At 39.6% G+C, this 20,986-nt stretch overlaps 1 protein-coding gene across 2 annotated transcripts in view; it reads right to left on the minus strand.

Annotated features, from left to right (window-relative positions):
* PEX7 (peroxisomal biogenesis factor 7) overlaps positions 1–13,547 on the minus strand; it is an 86,421-nt gene extending 72,874 nt beyond the window's left edge. For both annotated transcript variants that reach the window (XM_060167340.1, XM_060167341.1), the window contains exons 1-5: positions 13,335–13,547; positions 11,375–11,432; positions 10,343–10,493; positions 1,194–1,271; positions 494–602 (exon numbers count right to left, since the gene is read on the minus strand). In XM_060167340.1, the coding sequence (XP_060023323.1) occupies positions 494–602; positions 1,194–1,271; positions 10,343–10,493; positions 11,375–11,432; positions 13,335–13,464 (526 nt within the window). In that variant the 5' untranslated portion in view covers positions 13,465–13,547. The remainder of the gene's footprint in view (positions 1–493; positions 603–1,193; positions 1,272–10,342; positions 10,494–11,374; positions 11,433–13,334) is intronic.
* Between the last annotated feature and the right edge of the window lie 7,439 nt (positions 13,548–20,986).

Here is a 20,986-nt window from a genome sequence, read left to right on the forward strand (position 1 = left end):
CAAACATATTCTTGCTATGGCTTAGTGGCAATGAATTAAAGAGACTATCCCTAAAAAGAGGGTAAATATCAAGCAAAGGAGGTTGACTGTGTGCTAGACATTTTACATGTTTCCTTATTTCATGCTGACAACAACCCCGTAAGTTAGACATTCTTAGCCCCGTATTACTGATGCGAAAACCCATCGCATCACCCTGACGCCCCACAATCGGCCACTGAAGAGAGTTTCCAAATTCAATCAAGTCTGATGCCAAAGCCCTCACTTTGTCCCTTACCTCTCACCTCACCAAAAAGGCACACGTTAAGTCAAAGGTTTAGAAGCAGGCCAGGCTAATTCTTACCTAGAGACTGAGAAAGAATGAAAGAGTCTCAAGAGTTCAAATAGGAATGTAGTCCCTTTTCTTCTCCAAATCTAAGGTACACAGTGCCACCTACTGGGGAAAGTGAGGCCACCATTCCCTACAAATAACGCTTTTGGTAAGTGAATTCTTTACCTGAGGCTGAAGCAAAGCAACCAGGGATGTGGGGCGACCAGATCGTGCTATAAATGACACTTTCATGGCCGCTAAAGGTGCACAGAGACTTTCCAACAGTTGGATCCCACTACAAATAAATGAATAGGTCAATTACTTAACAGAGGCAAATCCATTATGCTTTATATTACCATATATATGTATCTATATACACACACAATATACATACATATCTCAAGGATTTCTTTAAAGTCTTTTTTTTTTTTTTTTTTTTTTTTTTGCGGTGTGCGGGCCTCTCACTGTTGTGGCCTCTCCCGTTGCGGAGCACAGGCTCCGACGCGCAGGCTCAGTGGCCATGGCTCACGGGCCCAGCCGCTCCGCGGCATGTGGGATCCTCCCAGACCGGGGCACGAACCAGTGTCCCCTGCATTGGCAGGCGGACTCTCAACCACTGCGCCACCAGGGAAGCCCAAAAGTCTATTTTTATATAAAGCAAGATGATATTTAAGGGGCCAAAATAATCAACACTGAGCTAATTATCAGTTTATACCTAGAAGATTAGAAAATTTTAAATTCTAATAAATGCTTTAGTATATTTTTTTAAAAGAAAATTTACTGCCTAACTGAAAAGCAATAGAAGTATATTCCAGAAAAGAAAAAACTTCAGTGGAAGCTTTGAGGAAGGGAATATTTGGTTTTAAATACAGTAATGTGGACATACCAGTTTGATAGTTTGATCCCACGAGCCAGACACCACAAGCTGTTCACATCTGGTTTGACTCCAATCAACACTGTACACCTAAAAACATTTTAAAGTGTCATTTAGAATGCAAAAGAGCATCAAGTTCACTATTACATTTATCTGTTTGTAACAGTGACAGCCAGTTAGAACAACTAATTCACTTCGTTGAAACATCAAATAAAGTCCTGCAAATCTCAATATGGTGTCTGAGAAAGGGAAAGGTCATCTTGTCCGTTCCTCCAGCCTTACCCTTAACAGATAAGACTCCATTCTACTTTAGCAGGATCCTACAGAATATTTCCAAAACCTTCTTCACTAAAACAAATTATACATATTTTTAAACCTACCAACAAATCACTGTTTGCAGCACCCTGAAGAAATGTCAGAGCAGATTAGAAAGTTAGTCATCTAAAAAAGCTTGCCAGGTCAATGTTTATCAGAAAGCATTAAAATTCAATTAATATCCCTTTCTGGTCTTTCTTTGAAAAAGCTTATCAGAATGACGTGATACTTTCAGATCTCTTGGTAAACAGCTTTAGTTATCCAATGCTGCTCTCAGTAAACCACTTCAAATGAATTATATGAAAACTTATGGAAATACTTTTAATTCTGTTATTTGATACAACGGATTACATACAGATCACTACTGGAAGCTAAGTTCAACCAAATATGTGTATAATTAAACTTTACAAAAGTAGTCCTGCCATGGACCTGAGTATGCCATTAAATGTGATCAGCCAGCAGGTTATTTTGAATCTAAAAACTCTACCATATTTATGCAGAAAGCATGACTATCTGGGGTTTGTTGTGGCTTAAGTATGGATTCCCTGTTCTCTGCTGCCTAGTGCTATGCCTAGCCATGTTGGAACCTGAGTTTAAAACAAAAAATAATTAGTAATACCGATTATGTCCTTACTTAAAACTTTGATATTTTGTTCATCGTAGATTTTTCTTACATTAATTTTGATTTTTTAAATACGGCATTAAGAGATTATTTATCTTGACTACTGAGCTTTTGGGGCCCCCTTAAATTATGTACTTAAATTATGTACTAAGGTGAGTGTTTCACCACCCAGATCTGGCCCTGCTGCGGCCCATATTCTTGCACAAGAGAGAAAAGCAGCTGGAACACTGAAGAAATCATGATCCAGCAACAGAGAGTAGCTCATAAAGTATACAGAAAGGTCAGCAAAATCCAAAGTGCTGCTGCAGCCATCTGTCAGTTATGGATGGAAAAAGGCAGGCTCGGAAGCAATCAGGGAAGAGCTTGAGACCCAAAGAGGTTGATTTTACCCTCTAGGCCAGGGCTCAGCAAGCTTCTTCTGTAAAGGGCCATATAAATATTTTAGGCCTTAAATATTTATATAATAACTATATTAATATATTTATTATATTCATAATAAATATACTATGGGCCATTTGTCTCTGTCACAACTACTAAACTCAGCCTTGTAGAGCACAAAGTAGCCACAGATGATACTTAATAAACGGGCATGGCTGTGTTCCAATAAAACTTTACAAATGAGAGAGTGGGCTGGATTTGGCTTTGGCCCACGAGTACTAACTGGCCAACCCCTGCTCCAAGCTGATGTGAACAGTCAAAAATAACCACAATAGGAAATCTTTATTGAGCACCTACTGTTTGCCAGATGTTGTCATAAGCACTTTACATATTTTATCTCATTTCATCTTCACTTTTGTGCAGTAGATACCGTGCCAAGGCCCAAAGAGGTTAAGTAACTTGTCCAAATTCCCACAGCTGGTAAGCTGCAGAGCTGAAGTCTGAACCTGGGCAGCCTAATCGCAGAGTCCACCTCAATCATGATGCTAGGCTGTCTCTACGATATGTTGCATGACGGCGCTTTAAAATGGAACTTTTCAGTGACCTTGCACTGTGATATTAAGGAAACAAAACCCTGCCCTTGTTGGTATCGCCCTTCACTGGAGCTCCATTTGGGCCCAGACTGATTGCATTTTGTTTTCATGGATTATCCATACCCATATTAAAGCCCCTACCTATCTATCTACTTGGTGAACCCCCGCTCATCTGTCAAGACTCAGCCCCTTTAAATCTTCTGTGAAGTAAGCCTCCCTGATGAACCCCTCAGGCATCGAGGCGTCAGATGCTGCCTTCTGTGCACTCCACAGCATCTTACACCTACTCCTAGTTCAGCATGCACCATGCTTCACTAAATTCAGTGTTAAATAACTGCCACACCTGCTATATTCTGGAAGAACCATCATAAACAGAACCATTTTGTTCATGCTCATTGCAATATAACAGGCACTCAAGAAACTGAGTTAAAATGATTTAACCAACCAAATTTATCTCCACAACCTGTGCTGTTGCTAAGTAGTTATAAAGAGCTACTGTTTTCATTTTAGAGGATAACTGAACAAATACAATTAAAAGATAACATCATTAGTTCAGACTCCTCTACCTCTACACACTTCCAACATGACAGAGGACTTGAAACCTGACAACTTCTCACCTTTTAAAACTGCAAGAGCCTCCGCGGGCTCAGAGAGAACCCAGCCCCAGTGAGAACAAGAGACACGACGTAAGAAAACTATGCTGATACCAGGGCTGCTGCCAGCTCTTCTATGTGACTCATAACAAAGTGGCAAGCACCAGGGTCTAGGACAAAATCAAGCATAGGACATACATGGTGAGGTTAAAAATGGGATAAAAAAGAAGGAAATAAAGGTGACTCAATCAACATATACTTTTTGTTTGTTTGTTTTACTGTGTTTAATATACTAGGACATGGGAAAGAAACTAACAGTATAAGCCAGGATATTGTGTTTAAAACAAAAAAATGAAAACTGTAGACCATAAATACAAAAGCTGGAGGGATGGAAAATTCAGCTTGATGCCCAGAAGAGAGCATCCTAGCAGGGCCCTGAGGGCTGGCTAAAATGTCAATAAAAAAAAAAGAAAGCAGAGGTGAAAATAGTGACCAGAAACTCCCCCAAAGACATAAACGGGGACATAAAGCACCCTAGGGATTATAGGACTAGTGAATGACTGCAAGATAACACCAAGGTTTTGTGCCTCAGAACTGTCAGTGACGGTGGCATTAACAAAGCTGGACGACTGGAGGAAGGGAGATAATGTGTAATTTTAGACACAGTGAGTTTGCGGTGACAGCCTGACAGTCAAGTGGAAATGTCTAGGAAGAACAGGGTTTGGGCATTAACCTCAAGCCCTGAAAAAAGTTTACAACCAGAGAGATGTTTGGGAGACAGCTGAAAAAGGATGACTAGATTCCATTATCCCAACCTCAAGTCACATAACTATTCAATACATATTTATTAAGCACTTACTACGAACAAGGCATGTGGGAGGGAGAGTATAGTGTTAGACAAGACAGATAAAAGCCCCAGCCTTCATGGGTCTTATACTTTAGCAAGGGAAGATAGGCTGTAAGTATAAATACACAATTTCAGGTTGTGATTTTTTAAAAACTACTAAGAAAAATAATGTAAAGTAAGAACACTAGAAAATAATAACAAGGGCGGGAGACTAGAAAGCACATCTCACATTAGTCTACTCTTACGTCTTTTCCCTATTCCCAATTCCCCCCTCCACTCCCACTCAAATAGTGGATACGGGAAATATAAAAAGAAGAGAGATATGCAGCTATGCTTTAAAAGCAGGGTCCTCTAAAGGCCTATCTTAATGAAATTACTCTTGGTAGAAAGAAAATTGAAGAAAATTAATTGGGAAACTACACAAAGAAAAATGAAAAACACTGAAGAATATTTTGTGCTGCTTTATGAAATCTGAACTTCATCAGAACCACAGTTTGAGGAGGACAAATTTTATTACTGAATCCAATTCCCAAAGAGCTCATTTTTAATCTACTGTACAGCATTGCCCTTTTTAAGTTGGTCTATTTAATTAAAAATCATCAAATAAAAACTGTGTCCAGAATGTTCATACTTATCTGTATCAATACAAAGGAAAGGGACACGGACTTTTAATTACTGAGCGATTAGAAAGGGCTACAGGGCTTCCCTGGTGGAGCAGTGGTTGGGAGTCCGCCTGCCGATGCAGAGGACGCGGGTTCGTGCCCCGGTCCGGGAGGATCCCACATGCCGCGGAGCAGCTGGGCCCGTGGGCCATGGCCGTTGGGACTGTGCGTCTGGAGCCTGTGCTCTGCAACGGGAGAGGCCGCAACAGTGAGAGGCCCACGTACCACAAAAAAAAAAAAAGAAAGGGCTACATATTTCTTTTAATGTGAAATTTAAATTTTTTTTCATTATAGATATTTTAAAATGCACATAAGAGTAGAGAGAATAGCATAATAAATCCCCAGGTATCCATCACATACCTTCCATAATTATCAATATTTTACCCATCCTGTTTCATCTGTTCCATTACTTACTGGAGTATTTTAACATCAGACCATTTCACTCACAAATACTTCAGGAGAAAGAATGTCTTCACCTTTTACATGAGCACAAGGCCATTTTCACATCTTAGATTAACAACAGTTCCTAACATCGTCTAATACTCAGTCCATATTCATAGTTCCCTGATTGTCTCAGAAACGTCCTTTTATAGTTGGTTTATCTGAATAGGATCCAAACAAAATCCATATTTTATACTTAGCTGTTATGTCTCTTAAGTTATTTCTAATCTAGGAAAGTTCCCTTTCCCACCTTGGTTCAGGTCCCCCTACCCCACCAATGACATTTACTTGTTGAAGAAACAAAGTTATTGGTCCTATGGAATGTTCTAAATACATTCTGGATTTGGCTAATTGTTTCCTCATGGTGGTGTTCAACTTTTTCCTCTACCCTTCCTATTTTCTTTAAATTGGAAGTTAGATCTAGAGGTTTGATTGATTCAGTTCAATCTTTTTTTTAGCTTTCTATTGTATTAGGAGGTGTGTAATTTCTGGTTGATCCACTTCTGGTGATCCTAAGATCGTTCATAAGATGGGTCACTTTTAAATTAATGGTTTTAGCATCCACAGATAACCCTTGCCTAGGGTCATTATTTCATTAGGGGCTACTAAATGGTGATTTTCTAATTCTATTATCCCTTCTACATTTACTAGGTAGAATTCTATTACAAGAAAATTTCTGCACCAACGATTTGATTACCCCACAGTGAAATTCATACAGGAAAAGCAGGATAAATGCCTTGATTCTTTACCTTTATTTATAAATTCATGATCAAAAACTTTAAATGGATCAAATATCTTTTAAAATTTTTCAGCAAACTGATAAGCCTCACTATTTGACAATGAAGACAAATTTTAACTATTTTAAAAAACTGTAATAACAACACTGAGAATTAGATGCTGAAATGAATATTAAACTGAGTCTGTCATCTTTAAAGTCACTTTTAACTCACTCTCAACAGCACAGTGCTATAAGCCATGAAGTCAGAAACAAAATTCTCAATTACTCTCTTTTTTCTCCTTCTTGCTGAACTTTTTAAAATTTTCTTATTCTTCCATTCTTATTATATATTCAGCAGCAGCCTAAGCTGAAGGCATTTTATGGGGCTCAAAAGACATAACGGCCTCTGCAGTTAAATAATACAGAGAAGAATCCGATTCCTGCTTTGATGCTAAGTTTAGAAGCCATGCAAAGGGAAACCTTCCATGTTTTTCTTTCTTTCATTTCACCAGGACCTTTATTCCTTAAGGCCTAAAATATATCTAGGTCTTGGAATTTTCCTTTTTGCTTCAGTAAGTACTTGTCTGACTATCTGAAAACTGACTGTTGGACTTCATTCAACACTATTTGTTGAATATTCAACAAATATTTATTAGCTCCTCAAAACTCTATTTGACCTTAAATCAATCCTTTTAAGTGTTTTTGCATATTTGGTATAAGAGACAAACTTTAAATAAATGCCGTATTTCTCTTTAATGAAAAATGCCAAATATTTGGTATAATACTACTGAGCTTTAGATTGATCACCAGAAATTCTTTAACAATCTCATGGAGGACAACCTTTCTGAGGGTCCTACAGTTCTCTGCTCGTCATCCGCCTTGGTGTGGTTCAACTTTTACTAACAATCGTGAGAAAGACAAGAAGTAATATTGTGGCACATAGTGATGGGGACTCCCCAACCACCAATCTCCCTTTCTCCTTGCTCACAGAGCCCCAGTTTTGCCCTTCAGGAAAAGCTCTGTCCTTTCCTCATCCCAGGGGTGAATCTTACTTAGATGAAAGTACGAGTGGTGACTTGTTTCCCTCACAAGTGACAGAGTTACGACTGGGCATGTGATGAGATGATAACTGGAATTCTGTGGAGCGTTAGAAGAAAGAAACCCACCGAGGAGAGCAGAGCGGAAAGGCAGGAGAAACCCGGGTATCTGATGACATTGCCAAGCCTAAATTAAACAAACCTGGACCCATTCCCAGCTCCATATCCTTGGTTATGTGAAATAAAAAAACTCAGATCGGGCTTCCCTGGTGGCGCAGTGGTTGAGAGTCCGCCTGCCGATGCAGGGGACACGGGTTCGTGCCCTGGTCCGGGAGGATCCCACATGCCGCAGAGCGGCTAGGCCCATAAGCCATGGCCGCTGAGCCAGCATGTCCGGAGCCTGTGCTCCGCAGCGAGAGAGGCCACGACAGTGAGAGGCCCACATAACGCAAAAAAAAAAAAAAAAAACTCAGATCGTTGAAAGCACTTTTAGTTTGGTTTTCTCTTATGGTAACAGCCAAGGCATCTAACTGATACAAAATGCTTATCTAAAATTGCATTTGAGGGCTTCCCTGGTGGCGCAGTGGTTGAGAGTCCGCCTGCCGATGCAGGGGACACGGGTTCATGTCCCGGTCCGGGAAGATCCCACATGCCGCAGAGCGGCTGGGTCCGTGAGCCATGGCCGTTGAGCCTGCGTGTCCAGAGCCTGTGCTCCGCGACAGGAGAGGCCACAACAGTGAGAGGCCCACATACCGCAAAAAAAAAAAAAAAAAAAATTGCATTTGACAAGAAAATGAAGAAGGACAACCTAGAACAACAGTCTGAAAAAACAAACAATAAATAAGTCTTCAGTTCAAAAAACCAGCTACATAATTATAGAATGATGTAAACCACTGGTTTAACAATAGTACAAAGATCTTTACAAGTGGACTGAAAGTAACCCAGCACTACAACGTGGCTAAGGAAAATGCACAGCCATGTTAGGTAATATCATTAGAAACAGAGGCTCAAGATCATGGTGGTGAAGTCATATAAAGCTCAGCACTAATAAACACATTTCTGGAATAAATCAGGTTTTACAACATTAAAAGCAACACTGTAAAACAAGAGATCACCCAAAGGAGTTTACCAGGAGGGTGAAAGATATAGAGACCGTGTAACCTGAGGACAGGTCGAAAGAACTACAAATGTACAGTCTGGAAGAGGGAAGACTTACAGGGGGCATGACAGCGATTTTCAAGGATTCTCCTGGAAAAGAGGGACTGCACTTGGTCTCACCATGTCAGAGAAAGGAATTTGAAGCAACGGTTCATTGATATTGAAGGTAGATTTAGGCCTAAGAGAGCAATTATCTAACCAATAGAGCAATCAAAAAGTCAAATAAATTATCACATGAGATAGTGAAATTCACTTTCACTGAGCTGAAGTAAAGACTGCGTGACCATCACACGGAACATTCTCGAACAGTATTTTCCAGAGTAGTAGCAGTACAAACACCATTGGTTGTACAAGAGATGATTTTAACTGGTACATACATTTTATTTTATTCGTTATAAATTTATTTTACCATACATGAAATAAATGTACATACTAAGCTATCAATTCCATGGTTTCATGAATATGTGCTGTTTTAGAATAAGTGAAATAACTATGTAAAGTTCATTTAAAGGAAAACATTAAATCAGTATCTACCATTTAATAAAACTGGATATATTATTTCACGATTTGTTAGCTACAGCCCTAGAATTTATATAGATAAGCAATACAAGGCCCAAAGATTTAAGAAAAAGAAAGAAAACTTTTGAGAGGAAAAATATTTTTAAAAAAGAAAGAAAAAAAGAAAAGAGAAAAAAAAAAAGAAAGAAAAACATTAAGTTAATCATAATCTAAGTGGTATAAGAAAATGGCAAAAATCATGAAGGTACCAAAATGTCTGAATTTTGGACATGCTGCTTTGTGGGGATTTTTGCACTGAACATGCTGAAACTAAAGTTCCTCCTTTACCAAAGTTGTCTTGGTATTCAGTGGTTCTATGAAAACACGATCATTTATAACTACATTTATTCAAAGAGCCTCCTTTACAATGAAATGGAGGAACTAAAATTTTCTATTATTTTCAGTCAGATCTTAGAGATATTCATTTTTAATAGCTAGAACTATAAAAATGATGTCTAGAATCCTCACATAACCTATTATGTGTCTATTATTACAAGAGACTAACATTCTTGCACCTAATAAGCATTTACTGAGGTCTTTCCATGAGCCAGGCACAAATTTGAAAGTAAATTTGCAAGTTTTCATTTGAAGCATCTATTGCTACCTTGAGAAAATTCTTAAAACATTTAAGGTAAAACACCAAAAGAGAATGTCTTTACCATCATGTTCATGAAAAGTATATATGTATTTTAATATGACTGAAGGCCAAACTATTCTCTATGCTACCCATACACACACACGATATCTAGCACATGTAAGAGATTTAGTTTTTAAACTTCTTCGGTAAGCTCTGCCTTATAGTCAGTATTTCAAGCTCTTGCTTCCATATATTCTGAAAATCCTTAGGAATCATAGTGAAGTCCTAAAGGCAATCTTACGATGTCTCTGTGAAAAGTCCACCTACCTCTATCTTAAGGCAGCATATGGAGGCATATCCTTCCTTACAGCGTAAAGAAAGCGATGCGCCTCTGGAGGAACCGGCGCCACGGTATACTTCCTGCCGGAGGTGTTTTTACTGACTAATGAGAAGCCTGACCTTTTCTTCTTTTCCAGCTCCTTAGGCTAAAAGGTACTTTATGTTTGAATAATCAAATAACAAGTGACATCTAACATGTACACATGTACAAGAAACACTAAAGCTTAAACTTCTTGTCCCCTGAAGACATCTCCCCATGTTTCCACCCCCAAATGGATTTCAACCAAAGAAAAACAATCAGCCCAGAAAGATTCCCTTCCTACCTCCTGAGTGTGTTCCTTGTAGACCTGCAGTGGCCCTGTGGCTCTGGCAGTGTCCCAGAGCTGTAACGAGCCATCACCACTACAGGTGACCAGGATATGCTCATTATTCTCACTCCAGGTCACGTCAAACAAACCATCGTTCCAGTCAAAGCTACACCAGGAAAATTAAAACAAAAAAATCTAGTTACATAGGCAGCTGAACATAAAATAACAATCATTGCTTTTTTTTTTTTTTTTACAGTTTATCACCTATTTTAACTCACATTATCTCACATGGGCTTCACAAATATGGGAGATTCGTAGAGCAGCCACTTGCCAGATTCAGAAACAACTTCAGAGAGCTTAAAAGAACAGCCCAGTCACACAGCCAGAAAACTGCACAGCTAGGTTAAAATCAGGGCTCCCAACTAGAAATACGGCACCATTTACATGAGGACATGCTGCCACACCTGGGTGCTCACTGCTTTCTGTGTTTCATAGGAGGGAAGAACAAGCACTTGAAAGTACTAATTTAGATCAATAATTTCAGTGTTTCCCATAAATCTTTCACCTGAGCTATCAGCAGGTAGTTATTTTCTGATGAAATTTCCTTTCCTTTCTCTACCCTTGACTAACTCTGATGGAGACGTTAATGAGTCTAACAGTCACACAGACAAGACAGGCATGGAAAGAAGAAAGGGAAAGAAGCGATAATCCACAAAATGGATAATTAGCTCCTGAATGAGTAAAGCTAAAGTACATTAAGAAGAAAGCAAAGATAGGAATGTCAAACAGTATACCAACTAGCTCACATTTTTTTATGTTTAAGTTTTACAATGTATAAGTGAATACTAAGAGACAAGAGCTTTAGAAGAAAAGTGACATAATCACAAGTTCATGGCAAAAATAAGCTCTATACTATGCAAATCCTGAAGGTTCTTTTATACGGCAAATTAAAACATCTTATTGATCACAAAGATTCAAAACTAATTCTATTAAGGTCTTAAAAGCAACAGAGAACACATATAAGTTTAATAGTTAGAGTCATCTTACCTTCTAAAAAGCCTAAGCCCAGATTCATTTTGATCCAGTATTAGCAGGGTTCCACAGCCTAAGGAGAAAAATGCTGAGGTCATGCTGTTGAACCCGCTGGGGGACCATGTCAAGGCAAAGAGGTATCAAGTACTGAGTACCTAATTTTACAGTCACAAATTTCAAGTTACTTGAGGCCATGTATACAAAATGATCAGGACCGTGCTCTCCATTTCTGTCTCTCTCTCTACATTGTGCTTAATTAAATATTAAGCTTACCATCTCACCTATGCTTGGAATCCAGACACAGCTCTAACAGGGGAGAGATATTTAAGTGCATACTCTATGGCCAGGCAGGATGACAGGCACACAAACCTTCCAAACAGGTGTTATCATCCCTATTTACAGGTGAGAAACCTCAGGCTAACAGACCCCAGTGATTGTGTATCTTCTACATCACACTGCCTTCACAATAAATCTACAATACCTTCTGGGACTTCCCTGGTGGCACACTGGTTAAGAATCTCCCTGCCAATGCAGGGGACATTGGTTCAATCCCTGGTCCAGGAAGATCCCACATGCCACGGAACAACTAAGCCCGTGCACCACAACTACTGAGCCTGTGCTCTAGAGCCGGCAAGCCACAACTACCCAGCCCGTGCACCTAGAGCCCACGCTCCACAAGAGAAGCCACAGCAATGAGAAGCCTGTGCACCGCAACAAAGAGTAGCCCCCTCTTGGTGCAACTAAAGAAAGCTCGAGCACAGCAACGAAGACCCAATGCAGCCAAAAATAAATAAATTTATTTTTTAAAAAATAAAATAAATAAAGAGTACTGGTTCCATACTTTAAAAATAAAATAAAATAAATTCAGCATGGAATTTTAAAACAAAATGCCTACTGGAACTCACCACGTACTTGGTGGTAAAATGCTGAACACAACATATCATTATCTACCAAAGAGGAATTATTTTACTAAAGGATCAGCATATTTTAAAAGTTATATTTGTTATTGGGTTGAAGGAAAGAAAACTATTAAATATGACTGACTTAAAAAAAGTATCAATTCCTCTTAAGGCGTTTTTTTTAAGGACCTAATTTAAAATATCATTACAAACTCACGAGTCTTCAACCTAAATGGTAGGCAAGTATTGTAAACCTGAATTTGCAACCACTAAAAGCTAATGGTGAAAATATTAAGGCAAATATTTCTCTCCCTCTCTGTTTCAGAAATCACTAAATCACTGTAGGACCCAACAAAAAATACTGTCGAGAGCTGACATTATGCAATGAATTTTTTCATAGACCTTCAGTACGTATACAACAGCTACGAGATGGTAAGTCAAGAATAGAACCCCGCCTTTCAACCTAGTCCAGGACCAGAGACCATTAACCTGAACCTCTTAACTGCCTGCAAATGTTTGTATTCCTCCGGAGACAAGAAAAAGCGAGAAAAGAACGTGAACAATTTCGTGTTGGCACTTGCGGGGAAACTCCTGGCGTCTGCTCAGGAGCATCCTTAAGACGCACAGCCGGAATGCAGCCTGTGGGGAATGTGGTCCAATTAGTGGGTACTGGGGTGACCCTGCAGACCGTCTTCCAAGAGCTGTTGGTCCCGTCTGACCGGTAGAAGGGGCCCCACAGGTTCAGCCCGCTCTCCGCAGGGCCACGTGTACCTGGAGGGGTGTGTGTCACTAGGGGCGATGGTGTCGGTGCGCTCTAAGGCATAAGGACTAGGGGCACTAGGCATCTTCCACACGCTACTTCCGCACTGTAACTGGAAAAGATGATGGACTCGACTCTAAACCAACTCCCCACCCTGGACAAAGGCGGTCAGGGAGCCAGGCGTTCCTCCTCTGCTTCCCCTGGTGTTCTTTTCTGGCGCCGTCTACTGTCGGAAGTGGTTTTGGACCACCAGAGGGAGCTGGCGCTCAGCTGGGACCCGCCCCCGCCCCGGCGGCTCAGCGCGGCCCGGCCTCACCCGCGATGCCGTAGTGCTGCGCGGTGGCGCAGGCCAGGCGGCCCGGCAAGTACGGGGAAAACTCGGCTGCATAGCCGTGGCGGCCGGTCACCCGCAGCGTCCGCACCGCTCCGCCACGCGCCGCGCTCATCCCGCCCGCCGCCTGCGTGCCTGGCCGCCCCAACCGCCGAAGCCCTTCCGAGCTGGAGGCGACCGGTCCGGACTCGCTAAGAGAATTAGAGATCCTAGAAGCTGAGACGGAAGTGAGGACACTGGGTGCCCTGAATGCTAGGTTTCGATTGGTCCGCAAAGGAAAGGGAATTGACTCTGACGGAGGCCATTTTTGTCTTGGGCAAAACAGATGCTTGGCGCCCGCTGTGACGAAGTAGACGTGAGGGCAGTATTTCTGAGAGTTAGGTGGTGATTCTGACACCTTTTGTTTTTACATATCAGCCTCCACTGCGGGCTATCTGGTTTTTATTGATTTATTGACCTTTTGAAAGCCTGGCATCAGGAAATGTGGCTGATGATTACAAAATGAGACAAGTTACAGCAAAGTCTGAAACCGTGCTGCGAGCCCAGAAGGCAATTGAGCGCCGTGTTGCCCGAGGTAAATTAAAGCAAAGTTAAATCAGCGGTAGTCAAGCTAAGGCAAAAAACATCGTAAGAAACTAACTTAAAATTTTTTTAAAATTCTTCCTATATTTATTGTATAGTAGTAAGTGCTCAGATGCCAGAGCTGAAAACGAAGGCTCCTTCATCCATTCAAATATTTACCAGGCATATACCATGTAGAGGGTGGCCATATATTGCTTATCTGTTAAACAAGACCCTTCTGAGAATAAAAGAGAGTGCAGTTAATAATTAAGCCAGGTCAACAGGTACAAACCTAGTCATATGGCCACTTTATACACAAAGTACAGTGCTAGGCACTGGGGATTCAAATGCAATACGATATAGTTTGTGTCATCAGTTAAGTGTAATCAAAAAACCGTAGATGCTATGAGAAATATATAGGGGCTATTTTTAAAAGGAATTGTCAGTGCTGGAAGATGGGGGATGGGAGAAAAACCTTCAGAAAACAAGTAATGTTTGTGTAAATGATGATAAGGTTTTCTTTAAATAGACAAGGAGGTGGAGGTCATTATAGGAGCAGGAATAACAGGAGACCTAAAACAGCATGACCCATAGGAGATTGTGGCTGCCAGGTATCAGCCTGCCCAGATGAAAGGGGTATGGTGAAGAGTATTGGACGGAGAGACTAGAATATTGTGTTGGTTCATGAAGAGTCTTGTGTGCAATACCAAGGGAATTTGACTTCTACTGTAACGTAAACAATGGGGAACCGTCAAAGTTTTCTAATGTGAGAAATTAGATGACCAAGTTTTCATTTTAAAAGATCTTCTGGCAACACAAACTGGAAAACAGATTGGAAATGGGGAGGCCAGTTAAGACTTTAGCAATAGTTCAAGCAAAAGATAAGAATTTAAACAAAGATTATGGTAACGGGGGTGAAAAGAGTCATGCTCTACTGTATTGTGAGATTTACGCCTAGGAGGCCAGCCAGTTTCTCACAGTAAATATCGGGAAAAAACCACTTTGTGCTTCCTGCAGGGGGAAGAGAAAAGGAACCATTTTGAAATAAGCCAGCGCATTCGGTTCTTCTTAACAAGGCCTGGTCTCAGGGAAAACTAGTTAACGAGAGCCTAACCTAGTAGTATATTTTCATAGCCTAACTAACCTGAAAGTTCCCTTGTGCCCGTTTTCAATCAAACCCACGCCTACCCCCTGATCCACCAGTGACCTGTTTTTTCCTGTTAAGGACTGCCTGAAATTCCAGTACTAGAAATGTACTTTGTTGTTGTTTTTATTTATTTATTTATTTATTTATTTAATTTTGGCTGTGTTGGGTCTTCGCTGCTGCGTGTGGGCTCTCTCCAGTTGCCGCGAGCGGGGGCCACTCCTCGCCGTGGTGCACGGGCCGCTCACCGCAGCGGCCCCTCCTGTTGCAGGGCACAGGCTCCAGGCGCACGGGCCTCAGCAGTTGTGTCATTCAGGCTCAGCAGCTGTGGCACGCGGGCTCCAGAGCGCAGGCTCAGCAGCTGTGGCGCATGGGGCTCAGTTGCTCCGCAGCATGCGGGATATTCCCAGACCGGGTATTGAACCCGTGTCCCCTGCATTGGCAGGCGGACCCCCAACCACTATGCCACCAGGGAAGCCCTTCCCGTGAGTTTTTTGATTGATTACTTGAAGACTCCTCTTTTAAAGGCAAGTAGGCTGTAGGACAAAGAATACTGAGGTTCAATCTCAATTTGCCCTTTACTTTTCAGTAATATACTTTCCTTAGATTCTTGTTTCTTCCTATGTAAAAGGGAAAGGTTTCAACTGAATAAATCATTTCTAGCCAGGAGGTCTTTAAAACTATAACAGGATTAGATAAACTAATCTAAATATTTCAAAAGCCAAACAGGAATTGGACATTTATAATTCTGCATCAAAGGCCAGCCTGAAATTCTAATTTTCTTTGTTTTTAGGCTGAGATTATGTGAATGCAGTGTGGTTACTCTCATTCTCTAATGTTGATATTAACTTCTGATTGATTGCTTATGAAATCGTAATGTTTCTGGAGCTCACGAAGGAAAAAACTTTGAAAAGGTTTACAGATATTGAACAGGTTGATCTCTAAGGTTCTATGCAGCCAAGAGGATTGAGGAATGTAGTTGCTGCCTGTCATGCACACCTTATTGGGATAATTGAAAACTATGAATGGTAGTTAGATAAAAACTATTGTATCCATTTGTGTCCCAAATTTGATGACTGTACTGTAGCTACATAAGAGAATGCCCTTATTCTTAGGAAATACTTAGGAAGTAATACGAGGTAAAGGGAATTATAAAAGGATAACTCTTCAAATGGTGCAGAAAAAATAAATAATATAAACAGGCACAGTAGAGAGAAAGATAAAAACAAGTGTGGTTTAAAATGTTAAAAATTTGGTAATCTGGGTAAAACATATATGGGCACTTCAAGTATTATTCTTATAAATTTTCTGTAAGTTTGAAATTATTACAATTAAAAGGTTTTCTTAAGTATATGATTAAAGATTTTACTAATTCAGACTTTTCTTTGTCCAATTAGTTTGAATTAGTAAGAAATGGCTCTAATTTGTTAAGTAACACCTGGAGGCCCTGTACTGATGCCCACATAGTCCCTATGGGTGAATCACATACCAGAAATGTCTGTTGTGTGATTCCGCTAGGACTTCTGACTTCTATAGATTTGAGAGCATATGTCTGAGAAGAAAAACAGAAGTTTCCTCCTACTTAAGTCTAGAATGAAACACAGCTAATCAAGTGGAAATGTCAATGGGGAAATCCAGGTCAACTATAATTCCCATCATGACTAAGTGGCATAAAGACTCAGAATATGGTGTCCTAGAGCTGACCTCAAGGAGAAAAGACAGTCAGACCAAGATCACTCATTTCCAGGATTCTTTGTAAGGTTGACTCGACAATTCATAAATCTTACCATTTACAATGAACACAAACCTAGGTGACTATATATATTTCATTCTCTCAGACAAATATGCACAATAGTACGATGCTATTTCTCAGGACTGTGTATGTGTTTATATATTCTTAAGAAAGATAAGTTCAGATAGAGAAACAACTTACCAAGTACAAAAGGAACATACATGGTCATCTTAAAAGTGAGTAACAGACATTAAAAACCTAGTATGTTCATTACCTGCCTTGGATTTCTTAGCTCTGGAAAATAGCATATTCTTCAAAAGCTATCATTTTCATTAACTAAGAAGTAGAGAAACAGCACTGATTTCCTTCAAACCTGTGCAAAAAGGCAGGCATGCTTTCATGTGAAGGAGAAATCTTAGAAGTTGTCTGGCATTCTTCTCATAGTCCCCAGACTGCGTGATGATTTACGGTACAGCATTATTCACAGTAAAAAAAAAAGTGGCTGCATTGTGTGTCAATCCATTGCAAATCATGATGAATACAAATTTTAGCTCAGATGTGGTTGACTGTATGATTCTGAGCAAATAATTTATCTCTTCGAGCCTCAGTTTTTCATAAAATAGAGCTTCTGAGAAGGGCAAGCAGAGCAGTGAAGGATCTGGAAGCCATATGACTTAGAGAATTGTTAAGAGTACTGGGATACCACTACACACCTATAAGAATGACCAAAATCCAGAACACTGACAACATTAAATGTTGGTGAGGATGTGGAGCAGCAGGAACTCTCATCCATTGCTAGTGGAGTGCAAAATGGTACAGATACTTTGGAAGACAGTTTGGTGGTTTCTTACAAAACTAAACATACTCTTATAATACAACCCAGCAGTTGTGCCCCTTGGTATTTACCCACAGGAGCTGAAAACTTATGTCCACAGAAAAACCTGCACATGGTTGTTTATAGCAACTTTATTTATAATTGCCAAAACTTGGAAGCAACCAAGATGTCTTTCAATAGGTGAATGGATAAATAAGCTGTGGTGTATCCAGACAATGGAATATTATTCAGCACTAAAAATAAATGAGCTATCAAGTCATGAAAAGATACGGAGGGACTATACATACATAATACTTAGTGAAAGAAGCCAATCTTACTGTATGATTCCAACTATGGCATTCTGGAGAAAGCAAAATTATGGAGACAGTAAAAAGATCAGTGGATGCCAGGGGCTGGAGATTGAGGGGGTTGGAAAAGATGAATAGGCAGAGTACAGAGGATTTTTAGGGCAGTGAAAATATTCTGTATGATTCCATAATGATGGATACATGTCATTATACATTTGTCCAAACCCACAGAATGTACAACACCAAGACTGAACCCTGATGTAAACTATGGACTTTGAGTGATTATGATGTGTCAATGTAGGTTCATCAGTTTTAACAAATGTACCACTCTGGTGGGACATGTTCATAGTAGGAGAGGCAACACATGTGCGGGGTCAGGGAATGTATAGGAAATCTCTGTACCTTCCCCTCAGTTTTGCTGTGAACCTAAAACAGCTCTAAAAAATAGTCTTAATTTTACAGAAAGTCTGGTGCATTAAAAACAAACTTTAATGTTCTTAAGTAAATTGAAAAGTTTTATAATTTAATTTTATTCTCCCCCACTCTTCAGAGAGAAAACTTTCAAAAAGCTAAAAAAGAAAATAAAATCTCCCCTCCCCCACCTCACTAACACAGATTGCCTACAGATTTCTTCTGAAAGATTCTTTTGTTCCCTACACCCACTAACTTTTCTGGGTGTTCTTTAATGCTACCCCCTACGCAGGAAAAGTCTTTGCTTTGTTATCCCACAAGCTCTCTGTCCTCTTTCATATTCTCCCTCGAGGTTGAATACTTCCAGAAGTTCTAACTCATCTCTAGAACTTAACTTCTGAATATGAAAAGAACATTCATCTAATATCATTTTTAAGAATTGTAATTGCTTTTCTTATTTGCTCTTTTTTTTGGGGGGGGGTTGTGCAGGTCATATCCTTTTTATGACAAGTTTAATGAATAAAATATTTATAAGGATAATGATTATTAAGGTTTTTTTTTTTAATGGAAACAGCAGTGGGCTGAATGTCAGGAATCTTTGTTTTATGTTTTGGGACACATTGCTTTACATTTTGGTACTCTCTCTCAGGTGTAAAATAAGTGTGATAGATTCTGACTCTTTTTATCTCTTAATATCATGACTCCAAGATTTGTCTTAAAGAAAAGTGATTGTAAATGAAGGTTTTTTTAATTCAAAGTAAGACCACCAGGCTGTAGCCATACTTTATTCCAAAACTTGGATTCTATATTTCATAGACAACAGAGTAACATTTCCTGTTAGAGGTGAGTTGATTTTAGGTAGCATCACAACCCAAAGCTTAATTCAGAAAGTAAATATTGCTGAAAATCATGCTCCTCAAGAAGAAGAAATTGTGCCACAAAATTAAAAGAGACATAAAATGGCCTTGAGTTAGTTTTCTTTAAAATCTTACTATTTGTTTTTAAGATCTTTATCCAAATATTAAAAATATGCAGACGTTTTCTTGTATGTACATTTTACAACTGAGAAAAATAATACATGCACGTGGTTAAAAAAATTATTCAAGAGTATATAGTGAGAAGCAGTGTCCTTCTCACTCTAACTTTTCAGTGCCCCTGGTCAGAGAGCAATATAGTGTTTACTAAAAAAAATAAAGTGCAGAACAGGGCTTTAATATGCCACCATTTGTGTTTTCAAAATGTGTGTATGTGTGTAGATGTCCTGTTATTCAATTGATAGAATATCTCAAAAGAAACACAAGGAAACTGGTAATAGTGGTTGCCACTGGGAAGCAGTAATGGAGACACTAGGAGATAAGATGGAATCAAGACTTGCTAGTCACTGGATATTTTTTTTAAATCTTTTAATTTTAAACCATATGCAACTATCAGTTAAAAATTCCCACAATATATCTTGGAGACCATTCCATAACCACACACAGTCTTAATCCCATGCTTTTTAACAACATAGAAGTATCTTAATCTACTTGACATTATGTATATTCAGTTTTACCCCAAATAATATTGCTGAGAACAGGCTTTGGAACTAAGCAGATCTGGTTTGAAATCCGGGTTCCACCCTCTCCGTTCAACTGTGGGCAGTTCTTCTCTGTAAATGGATATAATAATAGCCTCTAGGGCTGTTGTAAGGATTTTAGTGGTCAGTTTATGCAAAGGGCCTAGTATTATGCCAGGTACATAGTAAGCGCTCAGTGAAGTTTAGATTTCTTTCTCTCTTGGCTTTTTAGTCATTTGAAAAAGTTAGTTAAATGCCTGAAATAGAAAGACAAAAGTATGTTGTTATTGTTGTTATTAACTATTTCTGTCTTTGTGTTCGTAGTAGACTTCTGCTCTCAAGAAATAAATTCTGAAGAGTAAGTGTTAAATTAAATGGGATCTAAGACCATGCACCCTTTGAAAGGAAGCTTGTTTTTTTTATTTTTCAGGTAGTTAAATCAGGGAAATGAGAGCGCATGGAGCAATTATCTAGTCTTATAGTCAGTTAAGCTATCCAATTTGAATAATTTAGGCCCAAAATAAAGAAGCAATTTGAGACATTAAACTAACATATAGCTTATGTATATCATCTACTGCGTTGCCACAGTTATCAAGAAATGATGGTGGAGCACGACTCTCTGTGTTACTGTTTGTGGTGGTCTGAACTGTGTTCCCCCTCCCCCCACCCCCAGTTTATATGTTCAAGCCCCAACCCCCAATGTGACCAAATTTGAAGATAGAGCCTTTATGGAGGTGATTGAGGTTAAATGAAGTCATAAGGGTGGGGCCCTAATCCAAAAGGATTGGAGTCCTTATAAGAAGAGGAAAAGACATGAGAGTTCTTTTCTCTCTGCGCGTACACAGCAGGATAGCTGTGTGAGGGTACAGCAAGAGGGTGGCCATTTACAAGCCGGAAAGAGACCCCTCACCAGAAACTAAATTTGCCAGCATCTTGATCATGGACTTCTAGTCTCCAGAACTGTGAGAAAATGAATAGCTATTGTTTAAGCCACCCAATCAGTGGTGTTTTGTTATGGCATCCTGTATAGACTAATATACTACTGAAGGAATTTCCCCCCCTGTCAAGACATCTGGAAAATATGCTGTTGCTTTTGTTGATATATATGCCAA

Source organism: Lagenorhynchus albirostris, chromosome 12, assembly GCF_949774975.1.
Source record: "Lagenorhynchus albirostris chromosome 12, mLagAlb1.1, whole genome shotgun sequence".
Classification (NCBI taxonomy): domain Eukaryota; kingdom Metazoa; phylum Chordata; class Mammalia; order Artiodactyla; family Delphinidae; genus Lagenorhynchus; species Lagenorhynchus albirostris.